At 43.1% G+C, this 18,949-nt stretch overlaps 1 protein-coding gene across 3 annotated transcripts in view; it reads right to left on the bottom strand.

Moving 5' to 3' along the window:
- The window catches only part of LOC127428938 (guanine nucleotide exchange factor VAV2-like), a 279,483-nt gene that overhangs the window by 65,503 nt on the left and 195,031 nt on the right, over window positions 1–18,949 (bottom strand). For all 3 annotated transcript variants that reach the window (XM_051677628.1, XM_051677629.1, XM_051677630.1), the window contains exon 4: window positions 16,372–16,440. In XM_051677628.1, the coding sequence (XP_051533588.1) occupies window positions 16,372–16,440 (69 nt within the window). The remainder of the gene's footprint in view (window positions 1–16,371; window positions 16,441–18,949) is intronic.

Genomic DNA, 18,949 nt, shown 5'->3' with positions numbered 1-18,949 from the left:
TTTCATGTACAATAGTAAAGAGAAGACTCAGGGGTGCAGGCCTTATGGGAAGAATTGCAAAGAAAAAGCCACTTTTGAAACAGAAAAACAAAAAGAAAAGGTTAGAGTGGGCAAATAATCAGATATTGGACAACAGATAATTGGAAAAGAGTGTTATGGATCTTAACACCATTGAGATTTTGTGGGATCAGTAATTTTTCACACTATTAATGTCCACACTATACATTGTGTTCAGATGAATGCCACTTTGGTGAATAAAAGTACCAATTTCTTTCCATAAGAGCAAAATCTGTAAATTTTTCCAAACTTTTGCCTGCCAGTGTATATATCTCGATAATTTCATATTTGTTCTCAAATGTGATTTTGTTTAAAATCAGAGGAACCATCATTTCATCCAAACAGCCATTGCAGCAAGTATGAAAGATTAAATATTTTAAAGGCATTAAATAAAAATCTATTTAAAAAAAATAATAAAGGCATGCTTCCCACAGTTCCCTATCTGTCACTCACTCGACGTTCTGTTGATGTAGTGACACTAGGGGTCACTCTTGGGAGCCCCGAACACCTCTGATCTTTGAGAAAAGGCCAATGGGAATTGGCGAGTGGAATTTGCATGCCACTCCCCCGGACATACGGGTATAAAAGGAGCTGGCCTGCAACCACTCATTCGGATTTTCTCTTCGGAGCCGAGCGGTTCTGTTCATTGAGCAGAATTCTTCCGCCGAGTTCATTCACCTCATCTGCGGGTTTTACAGCGCATTTCAGCGGCTTCTCCCCCTCTGCACCAGTGCAGTGCAGAGAACGCCACTGGGTGCTTCGGCAGACTGAAAGATTACATTCTTCCTGCTGAAAGAGTATATCTTCTCCTTCTAAAAGAGTGGCACTTACAGGAGCGTCTTTTTAAAGATGCCTTTCCGGTTGTGTATAATTTCTGGTTGCGGTCGTTACCTCTCCACTTCTGAGGGCCACGATCATTGTCTTATATGTCTGGGTGGTGCCCACGCAGAGACATCTTTCGTTGATGGGTCATGTCCTCATTGCGAGAACATGACTATGGAAACGTTGCGGTCGCAGCTTTCTTTCGTAAGAAGGGAAGCCACCCCAGCGGCTCCCTGCCTCGCTCCTTCTATCTACGGGTATGAGGCTGCGTCGGTTAGCACTGGGGGCGATTTGGGGACTTCAATGGGACTACCTCCGCCGGGAAACCCCCCACAGACCTCCCATTCCCCAGCACACTCATCTGCCCCAGTCGGGTTCTGGGATGAGAACGCCGGCTCGTCTCAGGGCGAGTTCGTGCTCTCATTCGGAGCCCGCGAAGAGGATGAGTTGTCGATCACAGCATCAGAGAGCGGGCTCGTCCAGTCTGATGCTGAGGCCTCGGCTGGACTCCCACCTTCGGCAGCAGCGAGTGTCGGGCTAGAGTGGAATCCTCCACTCTCCCCTGAACCCTCGCAGCTCGATGATTGGTTCCTGGGCCCTGAGCGCCGCTCCTGGCCACGCCCCAGTCCCTTTCTTCACGGAGGTGCATGAGGAGCTGATGAGGTCGTGGAGGGCACCTTTTACTGTCCGATCCCGGTCTTTCAGCTCCCCCGTTCTCACTCTGCACTCGACGGTGGGGCTGCCAGGGGTATTCTGCGATTCCCCAGGTGGAGTTGCGGTGCATCTATGCCCGCAGAGCGCTGCCACCTGGTGAGGCCGCCCGAAGCTCCCGTCCAGGGCCTGTAGGCTTACGTCGTCTCTGTGCTACTGGACAGGCTGCCTCCGCCCTACACACCATGGCTCTCCTGCAGGTACACCAAGCCAAGGTGCTAAAAGAACTGCACGAGATTAGTTCTGACCCGGGATTGATGCTGGAGCTGCGCTTGGTGACCGACCTCACTCTCCGGGCGACGAAGGTCACGGCGCGGTCTCTCGGGATGTCCACCTTGGTGGTCAAGGAGTGCCACCTTTGGCTCATCCTGGTCGAGATGAGGGAGGCTGACAAGGCACGGTTCCTTGACGCCTCATCTCCCAGGTGGGCCTATTTGGCGACACCGTTGAGGACTTTGCCCAGCAGTTCTCGGTAGTGAAACAGCAGACGGAGGCTATTCAGCATATCTTGCCCCAGTGTGGTTCAAGACCCCGCACCCCGTCTGCCGCAACAGCACCGGCTCCACCGCAGCCTGCCCCCACGGCCCGGCCCTGGCGTGGAGCCGCCCACAGGAAGCAGATGCCACCTGTCCCATGGCTGGCCGCCAAGAACCCGAGAAAGGCTTCGAAGCGCCCCTGAGACAGGCGACCCAAGGACGAGGAGATCTGCTGCTCTGGAGGGCCAGGAGGAGAATCTTTTGTTTCCTTTCTCTTTGATTTCACAGCATGTCCAAGGGGCTCGCGGCGGTAGACCTGAAGGACGCGTACTTTCACGTCTCGGTTTTTCTTCGACAGAGACCCTTCCTACGGTTTGCCTTCGAGGGCCAGGCTTACCAGTATAAAGTCCTCCCCTTCGGCCTGTCCTTGTCCCCTCGTGTTTTCACGAAAGTCGCAGAGGTAGACCTTGACCCGCTAAGGGAAGTGGGTGTCCGCATCCTCAACTATCTCGATGATTGGCTAACCCTAGCTCACTCTCGAGATTTGTTATGTACACACAGGGATCTGGTGCTCAGGCACCTCAGCCGGCTGGGGCTTTGGGTCAACTTGGAAAATAGCAAGCTCTCCCCGGTTCAGAGCATCTCTTTTCTCGGTTTGGAGTTGGACTCAGTCTTGATAACGGCACGCCTCAAAAGCGAGCATGCGCAGTCAGTGCTGAACGGTGGCTACACCGCTCGGGTTGATGCATATGAGATAGCTGGCTTCAGACTCAAGTCTCAAGATGGGCATGGCGCCGCGGGACACATCGCATGGTCATCACACCGATCTGTCGCTACCTCTTCAACCCTTGGTCGGACCTGGCGTTTCTATGGGCTGGAGTTCCCCTAGAGCAGGCCTCCAGGCGTATCATTGTCACGACTGACGCCTCCTAGACAGGTTGGGGCACCGTATGCAACGAGCACGCAGTCACCGGCTCTTGGACCGGCCCGCAACTGTGTTGGTACATCAACTGCCTCGAGTTGTTGGCAGTGCTGCTCGCCCTGCGGAGGCTCAGGCCGTTGATCCAGGGCAAGCATGTGTTGGTCCGGACGGACAACACGGCGACGGTAGCGTACATCAACTGCCAAGGTGCCCTACGCTCCCGTTGCATGTCGCAACTCGCCTGCCGTCTCCTCCTCAGGAGTTAGCAGCGCCTCAAGATCCCGCGAGCCACTCATATCCCGGGAGACCTCAACACCACGGCGGACACGCTGTCATGATGGATTACGCTCAGATAAGAGTGGAGACTCCACCCCCAGGTGGTCCAGCTGATTTGGAGTCGATTCGGTCAAGCACAGGTAGACCTGTTCGCATCCCGGGAATCCTCCCACTGCCCGCTTTGGTATGCCCTGACCGAGGCCCCCCTCGGTACAGATGCACTGGCACACAGCTGGCCCCCGGGACTACGCAAGTATGCGTTCCCCCCAGTGAGCCTACTCGCACAGAATCTGTGCAAGGTCAGGGAGGACGTGGAGCAGGTCATCCTAGTAGCACCCTACTGGCCCACCCAGACCTGGTTCTCCGACCTCACACTCCTCGCGACAGCCCCCCGGCGAATTCCCCTGAAGAAGGACCTTCTTTCTCAGGGACGGGGCAACATCTGGTACCCGTGACCAGACCTCTGGAACCTCTACGTCTGGCCCCTGGATGGGACATGGAAGACCTAAGTGGCCTACTACCTGCAGTGGTAGACACGATCACTCAGGCTAGGGCCCCCTTCTATGAGGCGCCTATATGCCTTGAAGTGGCGTCTGTTCGCTAAGTGGTGTTCTTCCCGGTGCGAAGACCCCCAGAGATGCGAAGTCGGATCGGTGCTTTCCTTCCTGCATGAGAGGCTGGAGGGGCGGCTGTCCCCCTCCACCTTGAAGGTGTATGTCGCCGCTATATCGGCACATCACGATGCAGTAGATGGTAAGTATTTAGGGAAGCACGAATTGATCATCAGGTGTGATCCTTCGGGGCCTACAGGGAGCTCCATTCGAGTCCCTGGAGTCAGTTGAGCTAAAGACACTCTCTTTGAAGACTGCCCTCCTGACGACGCTCACCTCCATCAAGAGGGTAGGGGACCTGCAGGCATTCTCTGTCAGTGAAATGTGCCTGGAGTTCAGTCTGGGCTACTCTCACGTGATCCTGAGACCCCGAATGGGCTATGTGCCCAAGGTTCCCACGACCCCGTTTAGGGATCAGGTGGTGAACCTGCAAGCGCTGCCCCAGGAGGAGGCAGACCAAGCTTTGGCGTTGCTGTGTCCGGTACGTGCTTTGCGCATCTATTTGGATCGCACACAGAGCTTTAGACGCTCTAAGCAGCTCTTTGTCTGCTTTGGCGGTCAGCGGAAAGGGAGCGCTGTCTCCAAACAGAAGATCGCCCACTGGGTCATTGATGCCAATGCAATGGCATATCACGCCCAGGACGTGCCGCCCCCCTTGGGGCTGCGAGCCCACTCTACTAGGATTGGGCCCTGACCAATGGTGCCTCTATAGCAGACATCTGAAGAGCAGCGGGCTGGGCAACACCCAACACCTTTGTGAGGTTTTACAATCTCCGGGTTGAGCCGGTCTCATCCCGTGTGTTGTCAGATACGAGCAGGTAAGTTCCGGGACAGATGGCCGGGTGTACCGCTTGCTTATAGCGCCTTTCCCCTCCCTGAGGTGAAGACGTGCGCTTTGACTCCCAGTCGTGTTCACAAAGTTGTGGACCCAGGATGACTTTCCTCCTTAGCCCTGTGGCAGGCGGGTTTGCAGAGAAACTCCCTCCGGCCCAGTACGGGTGCTAACTAGGCCCTGTACTGGGATAGGTGCTCCATATGCGCTGGTTCCCCGTAGGTAACCCCGTGTGATGTATCTTCCGCAAAATTGTTTCCCTCTTGGTAAACTGCGTCTTCCTTGGGCAGAGGCCTCTGCCCCTGGTCACAGTGTCTGTAGAGCTCCTCCCCCTTCGGGTAGGACCTACCACGGGACTTTTCCACATGACACACTTCCGACAAAACTCGGTAAGACCATGTGACGTATTTCCACTCAAATACCCCCCCCCCCTCCTCCGGGTGGGGTGTGGTCTCCACAGTGTCTTCCCCTTGGGAGTGACACCCCTCGACGTGGACACTCATGGCCCCCAGTCGGTTAACGATTTCCACTCTTTTTGGGGAGAAAATAGAGGAGAAGAGGCCAAGGCTGGGCTAGCCTGTCCCCATTTTTTTGGGCAGTCGACTTATCCCCAGGTACGGGGGACCGTTCGACACTCGTAGGAGCGTTGGGGAAGGTTACGTGACGGCCTGGTGCACTGGCTACGAGGCACACAGCGGTCTGCCATCTCGCACTGCCAGACCACGTAACACAGTTCAGTCGTTATGGCGTTTTGTATAGAGACCCTAATGTCACTACATTGACACAACGTCGAGTGAGTGACAGATAGGGAACGTCCTGGTTACTTTCGTAACCTCCGTTCCCTGATGGAGGGAACGAGATGTTGTGTCCCTCTTGTCACAACACTGAACTACCCGCTGAAATGGCCGGGACCTTGTCTCGGCTCCTCAGCACAAAACCTGAATGAGTGATTGCAGGCCAGCTCCTTTTATACCCGTATGTCTGGGGGAGTGGCATGCAAATTCCACTCACCAATTCCCATTGGCCTTTTCTCAAATATCAGAGGTGTTCAGGGCTCCCAAGAGTGACCCCTAGTGTCACTACATTGACACAACGTCTCGTTCCCTCCATCTGGGAACGGAGGTTACAAAAGTAACCAGGACATTTTTCACTAAGGGGCCATTTACACGACAACGGTTTCAACTAAAAACGGAAAACTTTTTAGCGTTTTGGCTGTTCATTTACACGACAATGGCGTTTTGGGGCCTGAAAACGCAAACTTTTGAAAACGGATTTCAAAGTGTACGTTTGTGAAAATGATGACGTTATGCGCATGCGTATTACGTGTTCAGTCTATAGGCATGCGTGTGAGTACTTCAAAACAACGCGCGAGACATTCAAAACTACAATGGTGGACTACAGGACTGTGTTTATGCTGCTCAAGATTTTGAGTTTATTGACGCTTCTCCAGCAAAGTGTAGATTTACTGCATCACTACTATGACCAGCGATCGCCATCTTCATTGTTTGTATTCACCACTCTGTGGAAGAATGCTTATGTGCGCAGGTGCATAGTGTTTCTTTATAAATTGTCATCGCCAACTACTGGCCTGGCATGCATAATACAGCGTTTTTAGTCATTTTCACAGATCCGTGTGAATGGGGATCGTTTTGAAAACATTGTCGCCTGTACACGAAACCATTTTTAATACATCGTTGTTCTGTAAACGTACACGAGCACAAGGGAGAATGAGATTTAATAATGTTCACTGAAGAGACCTTTTATATTTATATTTTATAAACAATGATACATAATAGCTTAATAAAAAGCATTATTAACCTTCAGATATTTTATTAAAACAAGTTTTGTGATGAACAAGGTGTGCAAAAACTACTCCACTTATTTTTGGAAAACAGTTGAATATTGCATAATACTAAATAATTACTGTGGGACCCGTCAAATTTATTATTAGGATATAATATATTACTGAATTATCATTATTATTTTGTGGATTAGATTTGTTTTGTATAAAAGTAATATATTTCTGTCCTGTTTTTAGTTTCACCTTCACCTGGAGCTTTTATTTGAACATTTGTAAGAGCAGTGTGTAGTTTACAATGCTCTGCCTCTGGTGAAATGCTGTCATCTCCTTTTCTGTTATACTGTGCTGCCTTTGTAAATTTGTATAATAACTTGTAGTGGTTATTAATGTTTGGGACTGCATGAATGCTTGAACCTGCAAGTACTTTTCTTTCACAATGCCAGCAGCCATTTCACCCTAGAGCTCAAGGTTGGTTGCCCACTGAAACTAAGCAGGGTTCAGCCTGGTCAGTACCTGGATGGGAGACCTCCTGGGGAAAACTAAGGTTGCTGCTGGAAGAGGTATTAGGGAGGCCGGCAGGGGGTGCTCACCCTGCAGTCTCTGTGAGTCCTAATGCCCCAGTATAGTGATGGGGACACTATAAAACTGTACATATAAAAAAAAAAAAGTAAACTACACTAACACGTAAAACCAAGGTCCTGACTTTCTGTGGTCATTAAAAATGCCAGTTAGGTTAGTAGGGGTGTAAATTCCCCACAATGGCCTCCTAATAATACACTTTCATGAATTGGCTCTATCACTCCACCAATAGCTGGTGTGTGGTGAGTGTACTGGCACACTACGGCTGCCGTCGCATCATCCAGGTGGATGCTGCACACTGGTGGTGGTTGAGGAGAGTCCCCTGTTCGCTGTGTGAAGTGCTTTGAGTGTAGTGTCAGAAAAGTGCTATATAAATGTAATGTTCATTCATTCATTCACAATGCATGTGAACTGCTCTAAAAGTGCCATCTATTTTGTGAAGTGCACCAGTCCCTCCTGCAGCAAAGCTCCTTCGGCTTGCAAGCCTCACCCTTTTCCTCCAAACATAACGATGGTCATTATGGCCAAACAGTTCAATTTTTGTTTCATCAGACCGGAGGACATTTCTCCAAAAAGTAAGATCTTTGTCACCAAGTGCACTTGCAAACAGTAGTCTGGCTTTTTTATGGCAGTTTTGGAGCAGTGGCTTCTTCCTTGCTGAGCAGCCTTTCAGGTTATGTCAATATAGGATCGTTTTTCTGTGGATATAGATTCTTGTCTACCTGTTTTCTCCAGCATATTCACAAGGTGCTTTGCTGTTGTTCTGGGATTGATTTTCACTTTTCGTACCAACCTACGTTCATCTCTAGGAGACAGAATGCATCTTTCAGAACAAATACTACTCTAGAGTATTGAGACTTTGCTTTAACTTCTTTTGTTTGGGGCTGTGGCTCCTGGACAGGATAAATTCACTGTGAACAACATTTAGATTCAGGTTTTTATTTTACATTAGATGCCCTTTGACACTGAGGGTATTTTGGATCTGCCTATGTTCCTTTTACATTTTATTATGTATTTATGTATTTTTTATTTATTTTTTGTATAGCGTAATGGGTAAATGTGTACGTTTTACTCATTGATAATAAGTACAGGCCCTAACCATCATAGCCCAAAGTTTACAGCAGTCTAAAGCACCCTAACCAGTCCTCATGATGATGCTTATATAATTTTATTCCACTCTGAATTTCCAGAACAATTGTCTTAGTCTCTACCAAGGTTTCTTTCTCATCTACTTATACATCTGTTCCTTGCATGTTGAATTGCCCCTATGGGGTTTATCAGGCACTACTCTTTGTAAAGCTGCTTTGGAACAGCAACAAAAGCACAATACAAACACAATTAAATTGATTTGAACTAGAGAAATGTCTAAATAAAACAAATGTACATTAAATAACTGTATAACAAAACAAAAATGACATCTAATTCAACTGCCACTCTTATAAAACACCAATTTGTGGCACTATAAGGTTCCGAGGAGAAATGTGCTGTCAATCGATACCTTCCTAAAAGGGCTAGTTTAAAAAGAGGGTGAAATTTTCAAATGGTCAAATTTGTTTGAACCATTTTTCATTAAAACCACATTTTATAATAGGAACAGCACCTACAAGAATTCCTTTGCCTTCAAAGTCCTTAACCTGTGAGAGGGCACAAAAATTCCTAAAACCCAAATAATTACCTTTTTGAACACGATTTGAACTGCTCTCTTTTTAAAATTACAAAGCATGACATGCATGTTCATGTTTGAACAGTAGGTAGAAATAGACATGCTAATAAAAGGAAAGGTGTTGGCCTTAATCTAACATTCAGCACTGTGTCCACATAGAGAGGCGACTGTTTGAAGAATTAATTGAGGTTGTGCAGTGCACCCTTAAGGATGGATGGCTTGCTGTCCTTCCTCATTAGCAGAGTCAAATTTCCCCACTCACAGAGCTGCTGTCTGTCAGAGCACCGTGGATTGAGGGGACATTTTTCTATACAGTTCCCAAACTGCAAAACTGGCAAAGCGAATGAATGGAGGCAGGAAGATTTTTTATAACTTTATCCTGTGACCTCAAGTCCCTGAGGACAGGCATTAGCTGCATTATGTTTGGTGCAGTGGAGTTTAGGTAGCATATTTGAGGGCAGAATCTGGAGTGTGTGTTCCTTTATCACTCCTGCATTATGGGGTTATGCTGTCTGATTTAACTGTGGATGACAAAAATAGGCCAGATGCTTTTGCAAACAATGGCGTGATGGCATTAGGTGCCATGACGCTCAAGGGCCGATCATGAGCATAAGCACATGGACAGCACAATAAGGAAGGACCATAAAATAAGGGTCCAAATTGACATTTGCCAAGTGCCAAGGGCATATTTAACAAAATGTTGTCCGGTAACTTTATAAGGAAATACAACATAACATGGTTTAAGAATGACAGTCTTAACATCATTAATGTAAGTGACATATGTGATTCAAATCTAACTGTCCACTAAAGAAATCCTCTGTTGGGACTTGCACATCTTCTAACAACTTACCTCAGTTGAAAATGTACCATTTAAAATGTATCTAGGATGCCTAAATATGCCTTGCATTAAGCCACTGAAACAAAAATAATAATAAAAAAATAAATCCTTGTGGGTCTTTTTCAGGGGCAGTTCCACCAGGAGTCAGACACTGACTAATTTCATACATAATGCACAACACAGTTTCATTTCAATTTTAGACTGATTAATTTTTTCAATTCACCTGCCATTGGCCAGTGTTGCAAAACGTTATTTTCATATTCGCTCTGAGTCTTTCTGGTTGAACACTGCTTTATCCATAAATACTATTGTCCCATAGACCAGCCTTGCAGTGAAATGAATGTAATGAAGGCTGATTAAAAATTGTTTTTATCATATCCATGAATTTTTGAGCTTGAAATAAAGCGTCAATGGAAAAAATCCAAATACCTGTCTGATTAATGATTCAATACGGTCTAACTCACAAAATATCGAAATAGTAGTAACCTGAATGTCTACAGTGCAGACAGATTCCCTCTCGACCCAAAGTGCACAGTTCCATTTGGGCCGATACCAAGCATTCTTTGAAATTATGAAATATTTTGTGGTCTCATTCTGTCTAAACCATCATGACCACAGAGGTTGCTCTGAGAGCACTCGTGCTGATTTCACTGATGTAACAGCATTCTTGAACGTTTCTTTCGCTCAGTCAACCACAAACCCAAAAGGGAAAACCATGTTTAGAGCAGAGCATAAAAATCCATCCCAAAATCAGAGCAATATGTCAATAAAAGTTAACTTAATTCCACACTGTTACACTGAAACTGATCCTAGTGACTCGAGGATGAAGGAATGAGAGGGAATTTGAAGGTAACAGTATGGAGAACTTGCAGATCTCTCTGACTGAGGGTCAAAAAGAGGAACACGTGTTGCTGATGCTTGATGCCTGGCAAACTGACCCAGCCAAAGAGACCCTGTGTACTACTATCGGCTGTGATCATCTTTGACACACTAGAAGGGGCCAACATGGTGTAAAGTTCTGTGATTCATCTGTATGAAGATGTTACAGCTTGAGCCTAAAATTTTCTTTTTTGTTTTTTTTGTTTTTTACAGATCTCCTCAGTCTGTGGAGATTAGGAAGGTCATTCTTTGGTCTACCACTTCTTCTGAAACCCCTCTCCCAAAAGACTGCCTCAAAGACTGTCTCTGATGATGACAAACACTGCAGATCTGGGTACAAAAAGTCCCTCTCCAGTCTCCAATGGCACTCTATACACTTAAACAAATAGAAAGACTAGCAACATAATGAAAAAGGTGCCAAATGCAATTAGAAAGGTATCAGAATACTTTTTACAGTGGTCTATAGATACTGTTTTTTTCAATGTACGATGCCTACTGCAGGCTGCAAACCTCTTTAGGTAAGAAAACCCTTAGTGAAAATAGCCTTATAAATATAAATAAGGGGTTTCTTGCAACTGGGCTCTGATCCATCTGATAGAATTTAATTATAGCCAATGGGATGAACACAATTTAGCTAAATTAAAGGAGTACTCATGTCATATAATCATACTACCATTTTGAAAATGGCACTATTTGAACATGTTGATATTTTAATATTTGAAAATTCAGTATTTGAGAACAGAAAATGTGCTTTATTCACAATGCAATTCAGTTGCTAAGAGGTTTTGGATTGCTGCTAGGTAGCTGCTTACTGGCCCATGTTACAAGAGCCCACCACCCACATATTGCTTGGTTCACTCCTTCAATGCAAGTCTAATCACTTAAAAAGTAACAACACACCTTAATACTTAATGAGCAGCATGATTTAAGGTATCATTCATGTCCATAGCAAGAATGATGCAGGAGCAATTACATGAAGTTTAATACTTAGGTTTAGGGATTTAGAAAAAACATTCCTAGGGAACCTACAAGCCTCTATGAAAATCAAAACTGAAGTGTTTGTTAAATAAATGCTTTAAAATCATGTCCATTATCTTGACCTTAAGCTGAAGTATGTCATTTCTGCGACACTAGCGCCACCAAAAAGAATTGCAAAAATAAACAATGTTTTCAAAACAGCTTTCCGAATTTGCCCCTCTTCTTGCCCCTCTAAACAAACAGAGGAATTTTTATAGTGGCACCGAGACAGTTTACAGTTTTTAAGAAAATTTACCTATGAATTTCTTACTTGTAGTTGTCTCTTCATATTCAGCTGGAAAGAAGAAAGTATTTTAACGCTGAAAAAGTTTCATACTGCAGCTTTAACAGTCCCTCAAGGAATTTGCGATCTTGGGATCAGTTAAAGTGAAACTGGAATGTTTTGTGTTCTCTATCAGAAGCCTAGTCTAAACTTTTAAAAGGTGTGCGTACATCACAGCTAGCGTTTAATCTTCTTGTGCTCTTCAGGAGCTGCTCTAAATGGTCCGAGGTGCAGATTGGTAACAGTTCATTTGGAGTGCTCACATGATGATGCACTGTTGCACCAGAAAATGAGACTCAAGAATGCGTTAATCATTGGTATTTCTATATTTGCTTAAAAATCCCTTATTTTGAAATTACAATGTGAATACAGTTTGAAGTGCTCAATAAATCATAGTTCTCTCAGATAATTACGGTTAAATCAAATAATTGTTATCAGGCTGTGTAATAATCACGACAGGCCTACCTATTGAATCCTCATGTGTTTTTAGTTTACAGTTTTATTGTAGGTCTACTATTTTAACCTTAGCAAAGTTTACTTGCACTGTCTGAGGCATTTAATATACCAAAAATTAAGGGTCATTAATTGAACACATATTAGCCATATTACAGGATTCACCTCATAAATGTATTGTATTTTTGTATTTAATTTTTTGTTGCTAACTGCATATTCAATTGTTATGCACTAAAATAATTACAGGTAATTGCACTTATACTGTCATTGACACAAATTAAACAAGTATACTATGACTATTTGTGAGTTTGTGAGGAAAAAGTGGCAAATCCTGGTGGGACTGAATTAAGGTTACACGGTGCAAAGTTCAATCTGCAGAGACAGGTGCCAGAACAGACAGGTGCCAGTGGCAGTTGTTTGTCCCTGCTGCCACCTCAGAGCGCTTTAACCTGCGGCTCTATTACCTACAATGCCTCTTGTGAGAATGTAACATAGCAGTAACCAGTTAGGGTGAAGTAAATCATTGATAACATGATGTAGACATCTGATTGCTATTTGATGTGGAAAAGAGACATAGACTGTTTGCTAAAATTGAACAATTTCATGTTATGTCAGTTTCTGGATGACCACATTAAATATTGTGGAAGGAGGCAATGATGTTGAGAAATCCAATAAGGTTAGTTTGGATGTGAACTCACAGATTAGCCAAACAACAACACTAAATGAGCAACTAACCCAAATTCATAGCACTAAATTACCAACAACAGTCACTACAGCTCAGTTCACACCTGACTGCAAAGTACTCCAAGCCCATGGCCACTAACTCAGGACACGTTCACTTGTCATAACACTGAGGTAAGTGGAAAATAAAGGTAATACTTTATGATGGGACTCCCCTTCTGAACCACTGTTACATCACTTTGTAGATTCATCGTTGAATCATTTGCAAGCTGAACGAGGATACCAAATACGTTCTGGCGAAAATTTACAACTATACATTGGTGAACATGCAAATTAGACACATAAAAGTAAAATCTGAAATCACTGCTTAAAGAAAAATATGTATTACATTAGCTAGCTTTATATCACATCAACTGGCTTCAATAGGTTCATTAGTGGCCCTTGCAAAGTTAAGCATCACCATTACTATTGATCATTTTTGGGGTCAGCATTAGGTAGATTACTTCTGAAATGTAATCCAGTACTGATTTCAAATTACACAACCAAAACTGTATCAGTAATGTAATCTTATAGATTACACTTTTAGGTAATCTAATCTGATTACTTTTAGATTACTCATTGCATGAACAGGGACAAGAATATCATAGAGACTTAGGGTTGGGTTTATTTCACTTGGACCAATATGTAATCTAGAAAAACCCAAAACACCCTAGCACCTCAACTCTTTTGAAAAGTGTCTCAGTCATGTGACTAAAGAGCTACTTCAACACTGTTAACCTTTCACAAAAGCACGTTGATTATTACTTTCTACCTCTTTTATCTCTTCAAGTGAATCACAGTCCTACAGAATGACTCCTCTTTGCTTCAATAGCTGAAAAGGTCAAAGACACAGCTTTTGGCCCCACTCGTGGTACAATATTGAGAAACATCTCCAATCTAATACAAACAGACACAGTACTTACATAAATAAACCTACTGAAGGCACATGATGGTGACTCATTTTTTAAGCTTCGGTAACATTGCCGCAAACCTTTTCATGCACGTTTTCATTTCCAGTAAAGCAAACAATGATATCACAGTCCAATTAAGAGAGCCCAAAGCAGCCTGTTGAAAGTGCTTGTTAAACTATGTCCCAGTGCATCATCTCAGGGACCTTTCCATTAATCAGACTGAAGCACTGTGTGGAAATGAACCATATTTATAACAGGAAAAGGTCATGGGTCCACATGGATGGATAGTTTCATTAATTTGGTGAGATAAACTGTTCCATTAACAATGGTACAAAGAGTGCTTGTGCACTGGGTGTGGCTTTAACCTCTATTAGATTAGTCGTTAAGATGTGTTTTAACATGAATCTGCATGTAAAGAGGGGTCAGATGGCAGAGGGATATCAAGAATATTGAAGGAGGTCAGTGATCACTTGAGGCCATAGAAACCAGCACCCAAATTCTAGTCGATACGGATCAGTGCAGGAGATCGCAGACAGTGGAAATGTCAAAGGTCTAAATATGCCCTCACATACACTCTGTTCTTCTAGGACTGTTATAGTTTAATTTCAAAAAGAAGAAAAAATAGATCTTGGCATTATGTTGGTTTGATCTCTTGAAGTGACAAAAAACTTCCCCAATGAAATCACCATGATAGACCATAGTGAGAGTGGACTGTTAGTGTTCAAAAAGCTATTGGCTCACAGGTACTCAGGTTTGAATCAGCATACCCCTTTACCCCTTTCTAAATCAACTTTCCTGTCTCTCTCTAATGTCCTATAAAAAAAAACCAGAAAAAATGGTTGTAAAAATAAGACGTGACCTAGGACTTAAAGAGAGAATGTCACCTTGACGGATCACTCTTTCGTCGCTTACGGCTTTGTTTTTGTCCATGTTGAATTAAACATGCCGTCTTCTCTGACTCTATATAGGCTACACAAACTATCAGTTTCTTTGGGCTGTGATTTAAAATGAGGCCATTTGCGCTGTGACATAAGCTCATCTCCTATTTACGGCTCTATTGAAGTTTCAAGGAGCCATCGTGAGACGTTTAATGTATGCAATCTGCGCTAACATGCCTGTGTCACACTGTCCTCTGTTGATGAATGACACCTATCCACCCTGGTGCCTAATTATTCTCCATTAATCAGTGAGGAATCGGGCCTGTCACCACTTTCACAGCCCCTGCCCCCCTTCCATACCACCCACTAATTCTGCTGCAGTATTAATGCCCACACTGCCAGCTCCTGTGTTGCTTTGAGCTCTCCTAGCAAGGCTGGCATCGCTATGGTAACCAAAAAAGTGATTACTACCAGGCTAATTGTGTAATCCGGGTGACTGGCCCAAGGCTGGTAGGGTGGGGCGTGGATGATTTATGTGACTATGGAGAAAAAAGAAAAAAAAAAAAGTTTTTAAACTACAGTAGCTTATAACCTAGTTTCCTTTGAGACACAAAGCAGTCTTCCTCAAGTTGCCAATCCTTCGTCAAGCAACATACATCTCAGGAGTATTGTACACTAAAAAGTTTAATAGTTTAAATCCATAAATTCCAAGGTTTGATACCTGACATAAAAATGAAAAACATCCCAGCAATCTTTATACAGTTATCCTGATCCTTATCCAGCTATCACAAACAACTGTGATTGGTCCACTCAGATCACCACTGAGAAAAATGGTACCATGCCACTTCAGCAAATTTACACCTTTATAAAGTCTCTGAGCAGTGTCAGAAATAAAATTTCACATTATGGGGCAATACAGTATTTGTCCCCTGGATTTGATTTTCAAAGGCATTTTTTTTACCTTTATAAAGGCATTTTTTTATTTAAAACAAATTGTGTCTCATCCATTTATGTCGAATATGTTAATTTAATACATTTATTACTACAAATTGTCAATATCGAGAATTTATTACCTTCTACCCTAAGAATTCAATCAACATCAACTCATATTTGTGCCATAATATGTATAACAAGGACTTTTATATATTATTAAGAACTATATCAGCTGTTACAAATTCATTACTAGGGCATTTTTTGGTCTGGTTGAACATACTTAACGTGCGTTCTTGCGTTACTGTGGCAATAGCAAACCTCGGTACTCTAGGGGGTGATAGAGTTTACATTAAATGTCTGTAACATTAAAGCAGATGTGCTATTATTCAGGTGAGTTGCTATAACAATATTGACTTTAACTTAATTGTTCAGCAATATTCTCTTTAAAATGTTGCTTCACTATTACAGTAGTTGACATGTAAGAAAAAAATGTACCCTTATGTTCACACTATTGTCTGCTATAGCTCCCCCCTGTGGCAATGCTGACCATGCAATGCGTAGTTGTGTTGTGTTATAAATTGTGGTCTGACACAGTTTGAAACACAACAATGCACAAAATCAAGCTTGCATAGCTAGAAGCGTCTGCCTTCACATATTTGAATAGAGAATGTTCCGGGCCTTATTTTATTTCTTTGGTTTAAATACATACTCTGCCAACTCCTCCAAACTCCTATACACATCATCTTCATTCAGTGCTGTGTCCTCTGATGGAAAGGGCCTGGGGAGAGAGAGAGAAGAGAAAGTGTGTTAGCAATCGCACATTCCTGATACAAACATAGGAGGAGGAATATCTATCAGTCATGTAGCGAGATTCACTCCTCAACATCCATAATTCAACAGATGGGTTTATTCATGAACCGTCCACCTCCTCAATGATTGACACTTGTAACAATGTGACAGATGTTTCAAAGGCACATATCTGATTTTCAACAGAATACTGCCGACACAGTGAAAAGGCCGTGGCAAGACTGAATGACACAGGCTCTTGCGGTTTCACAGGAACACCAAAATGCAAACACTTCAGCCTTCCCCAATAACTGCGGAACAAACTCTCAACTCCTCTGAGAGCAGACCCCATGGGGTTTTAAATCGAGGGCTAACGAAACATTTACCGGCCAATTAGAAAGCAGCAAATGCAGGACTAATCAATTATTCGATTAAAGGCATGGATTTTCCTCCAGAGATCTCATCAAATCACTTAATCTCGCACATTATGTGGGGCAAAAGGTGCTGTTCAGCATACAAAAAACATGAGCCTCAGAAAATAAAGTGATTTAGAGGCGAGGCTTGTCACCTTCGTTTTAGTGTGTAGGGTACATCTCAAAGTCACAAAACTTAATAATTCTGATTCTCGCATTTTAATAATGCAGTTTTTCAACCAAAACAACATTGCTCCTGTGTACTGCCTTCATTTTATGGAGATATTTTAACATTGTGATTGAAAAGAGCCAATTATCAACATGGTGCTGTTGTATGAAATGAAAAGAAATTACCTTTACATGCATTTAATAAAATAAAAAATTAAAATTAAAAAAAACATTCAGCCAAGAAATGCAGCAATTCCTAGGGTTTTATGTGGGCCTGCCTCCATTGTGTGTTTATGTAAACATGTGCTAGATGTCTGTCTTTGGCCATTGCGACACGTCTTGCTGTTTTTTTTAGCGTCTCATGTAGGAATACCAAGTTTTTGAGGCACCTTGTCAATTTACATTGTCAAATGTAGAAGTTTAACAACTTATATTTGAAAAACCCATATTGTAAACCACTATTCAGCATACTTTATTGATGGTTATGGCTCTGTCCAAGCCATATCTTGGCATGAGAATATCATAGAGTCTGGAGGGTGGGCTCTTTTAACTTGAGCCAGTAAGTAACCACCTAGCCACCACCTTGAACACACTAACAACTGCAAAGCAATGTGCTAATATCAACTCAAAATACCCTTGCATTATGACAGTGACTTTGTGCACAGGTAAGCACCACTCACATTTTCTTCAGAAAATGTAAAATCTGGTTAAACCTCATGTTGACAGAAAGCCATCTCTTCAATCATAACTACTTAATTTCTGTCACCACGGAGCAGTCAAACAGCAGTGATGGAAAGAGGAAAGGAAAGAGAGGGAAAGAGAGAGAGCTATAGGGTATAAAAGTCTCTGACCTTGAGTCTTATTACTACATGGCTTTAACTAGGGGTGCACCGATCGATCGGCCACCAATCTAAATCGGCCGATCTTCGTCTTAAGTCTGTGATCAGTGATCGTGCCTAGAATCGGGGCTGATCTTTTTTTGCAGCATGCAGGAAATCACACATACACTGCTACTCTAATGAAAGAGCATTTTCTCAGCATTACATGTGTATGAATATTAAGTTGACCATTTTCTAGAGTCGTTACGGTAGTAATCCTAACTCGCTGCACTGTGAGCAAGGAGAGGATAAAGAGACTGCTAACATATACGTGATGTAATGTGAGTCGTTACAATCAGACGTTGTGTTGAGTGATAGAGACTGTTTGAGCGATCATGAGCACTTTCAGCTTCACTCCCTTCAATGTGCTCACTCGCGGTGTCAATCAAACATGCGCGCTCTCCAGGTGCTCTCAATATCTCATCAGTTACTCATCTCAGTGCTATTCTGAGGATCCCAATTTAAATCAGATTATTGTTGGTCACATTAACACTAATCACAGCAATTACATTTTAACTGTAACGGCACCACATCTTCACACATTTGCTTAATAATTAGTGATTTGTGTTACAGCAAAACGCCAAAGACAGTAAACAAATCATAGATATTTATGATTTCTCACTGGAGCATATTTAGCACTTGTAATGGATATATTTACCTTATTTTTGAAGGTATCTCTGCTGTGTGTGATGCTCTCATGGTTTTTACTGCTTACCAGTATGTCACAATGACCTTTTGATATTGACAAATAAATGTTAGCAATTCACAATTAATGTAATTTTAATGTAATTTTGGTAACTTTACAAAAAGGTTCCATACATTAACATTAGTTAATGCATTAGGTATCATGAACAAACAATGAATAATACATTTTTACAGTCTTTATTAATTATAATGTTAGTTACTAAAATTACAGTTGTTCATTGTTAGTTCATGTTACTTCATAGTGCATTAACTAATGTTAATTAAAACAACTTTTGATTTTAAAAATGTATTAGTCTATGTTGTAACTAACATTAAGTTCATTAGTTCATGTTAACTG

Source organism: Myxocyprinus asiaticus, chromosome 38 (assembly GCF_019703515.2).
Source record: "Myxocyprinus asiaticus isolate MX2 ecotype Aquarium Trade chromosome 38, UBuf_Myxa_2, whole genome shotgun sequence".
NCBI classification, from domain to species: domain Eukaryota; kingdom Metazoa; phylum Chordata; class Actinopteri; order Cypriniformes; family Catostomidae; genus Myxocyprinus; species Myxocyprinus asiaticus.
Note: the sequence above shows the minus strand (reverse complement) of the source record. Positions and strands in the feature narration are given on the sequence as shown.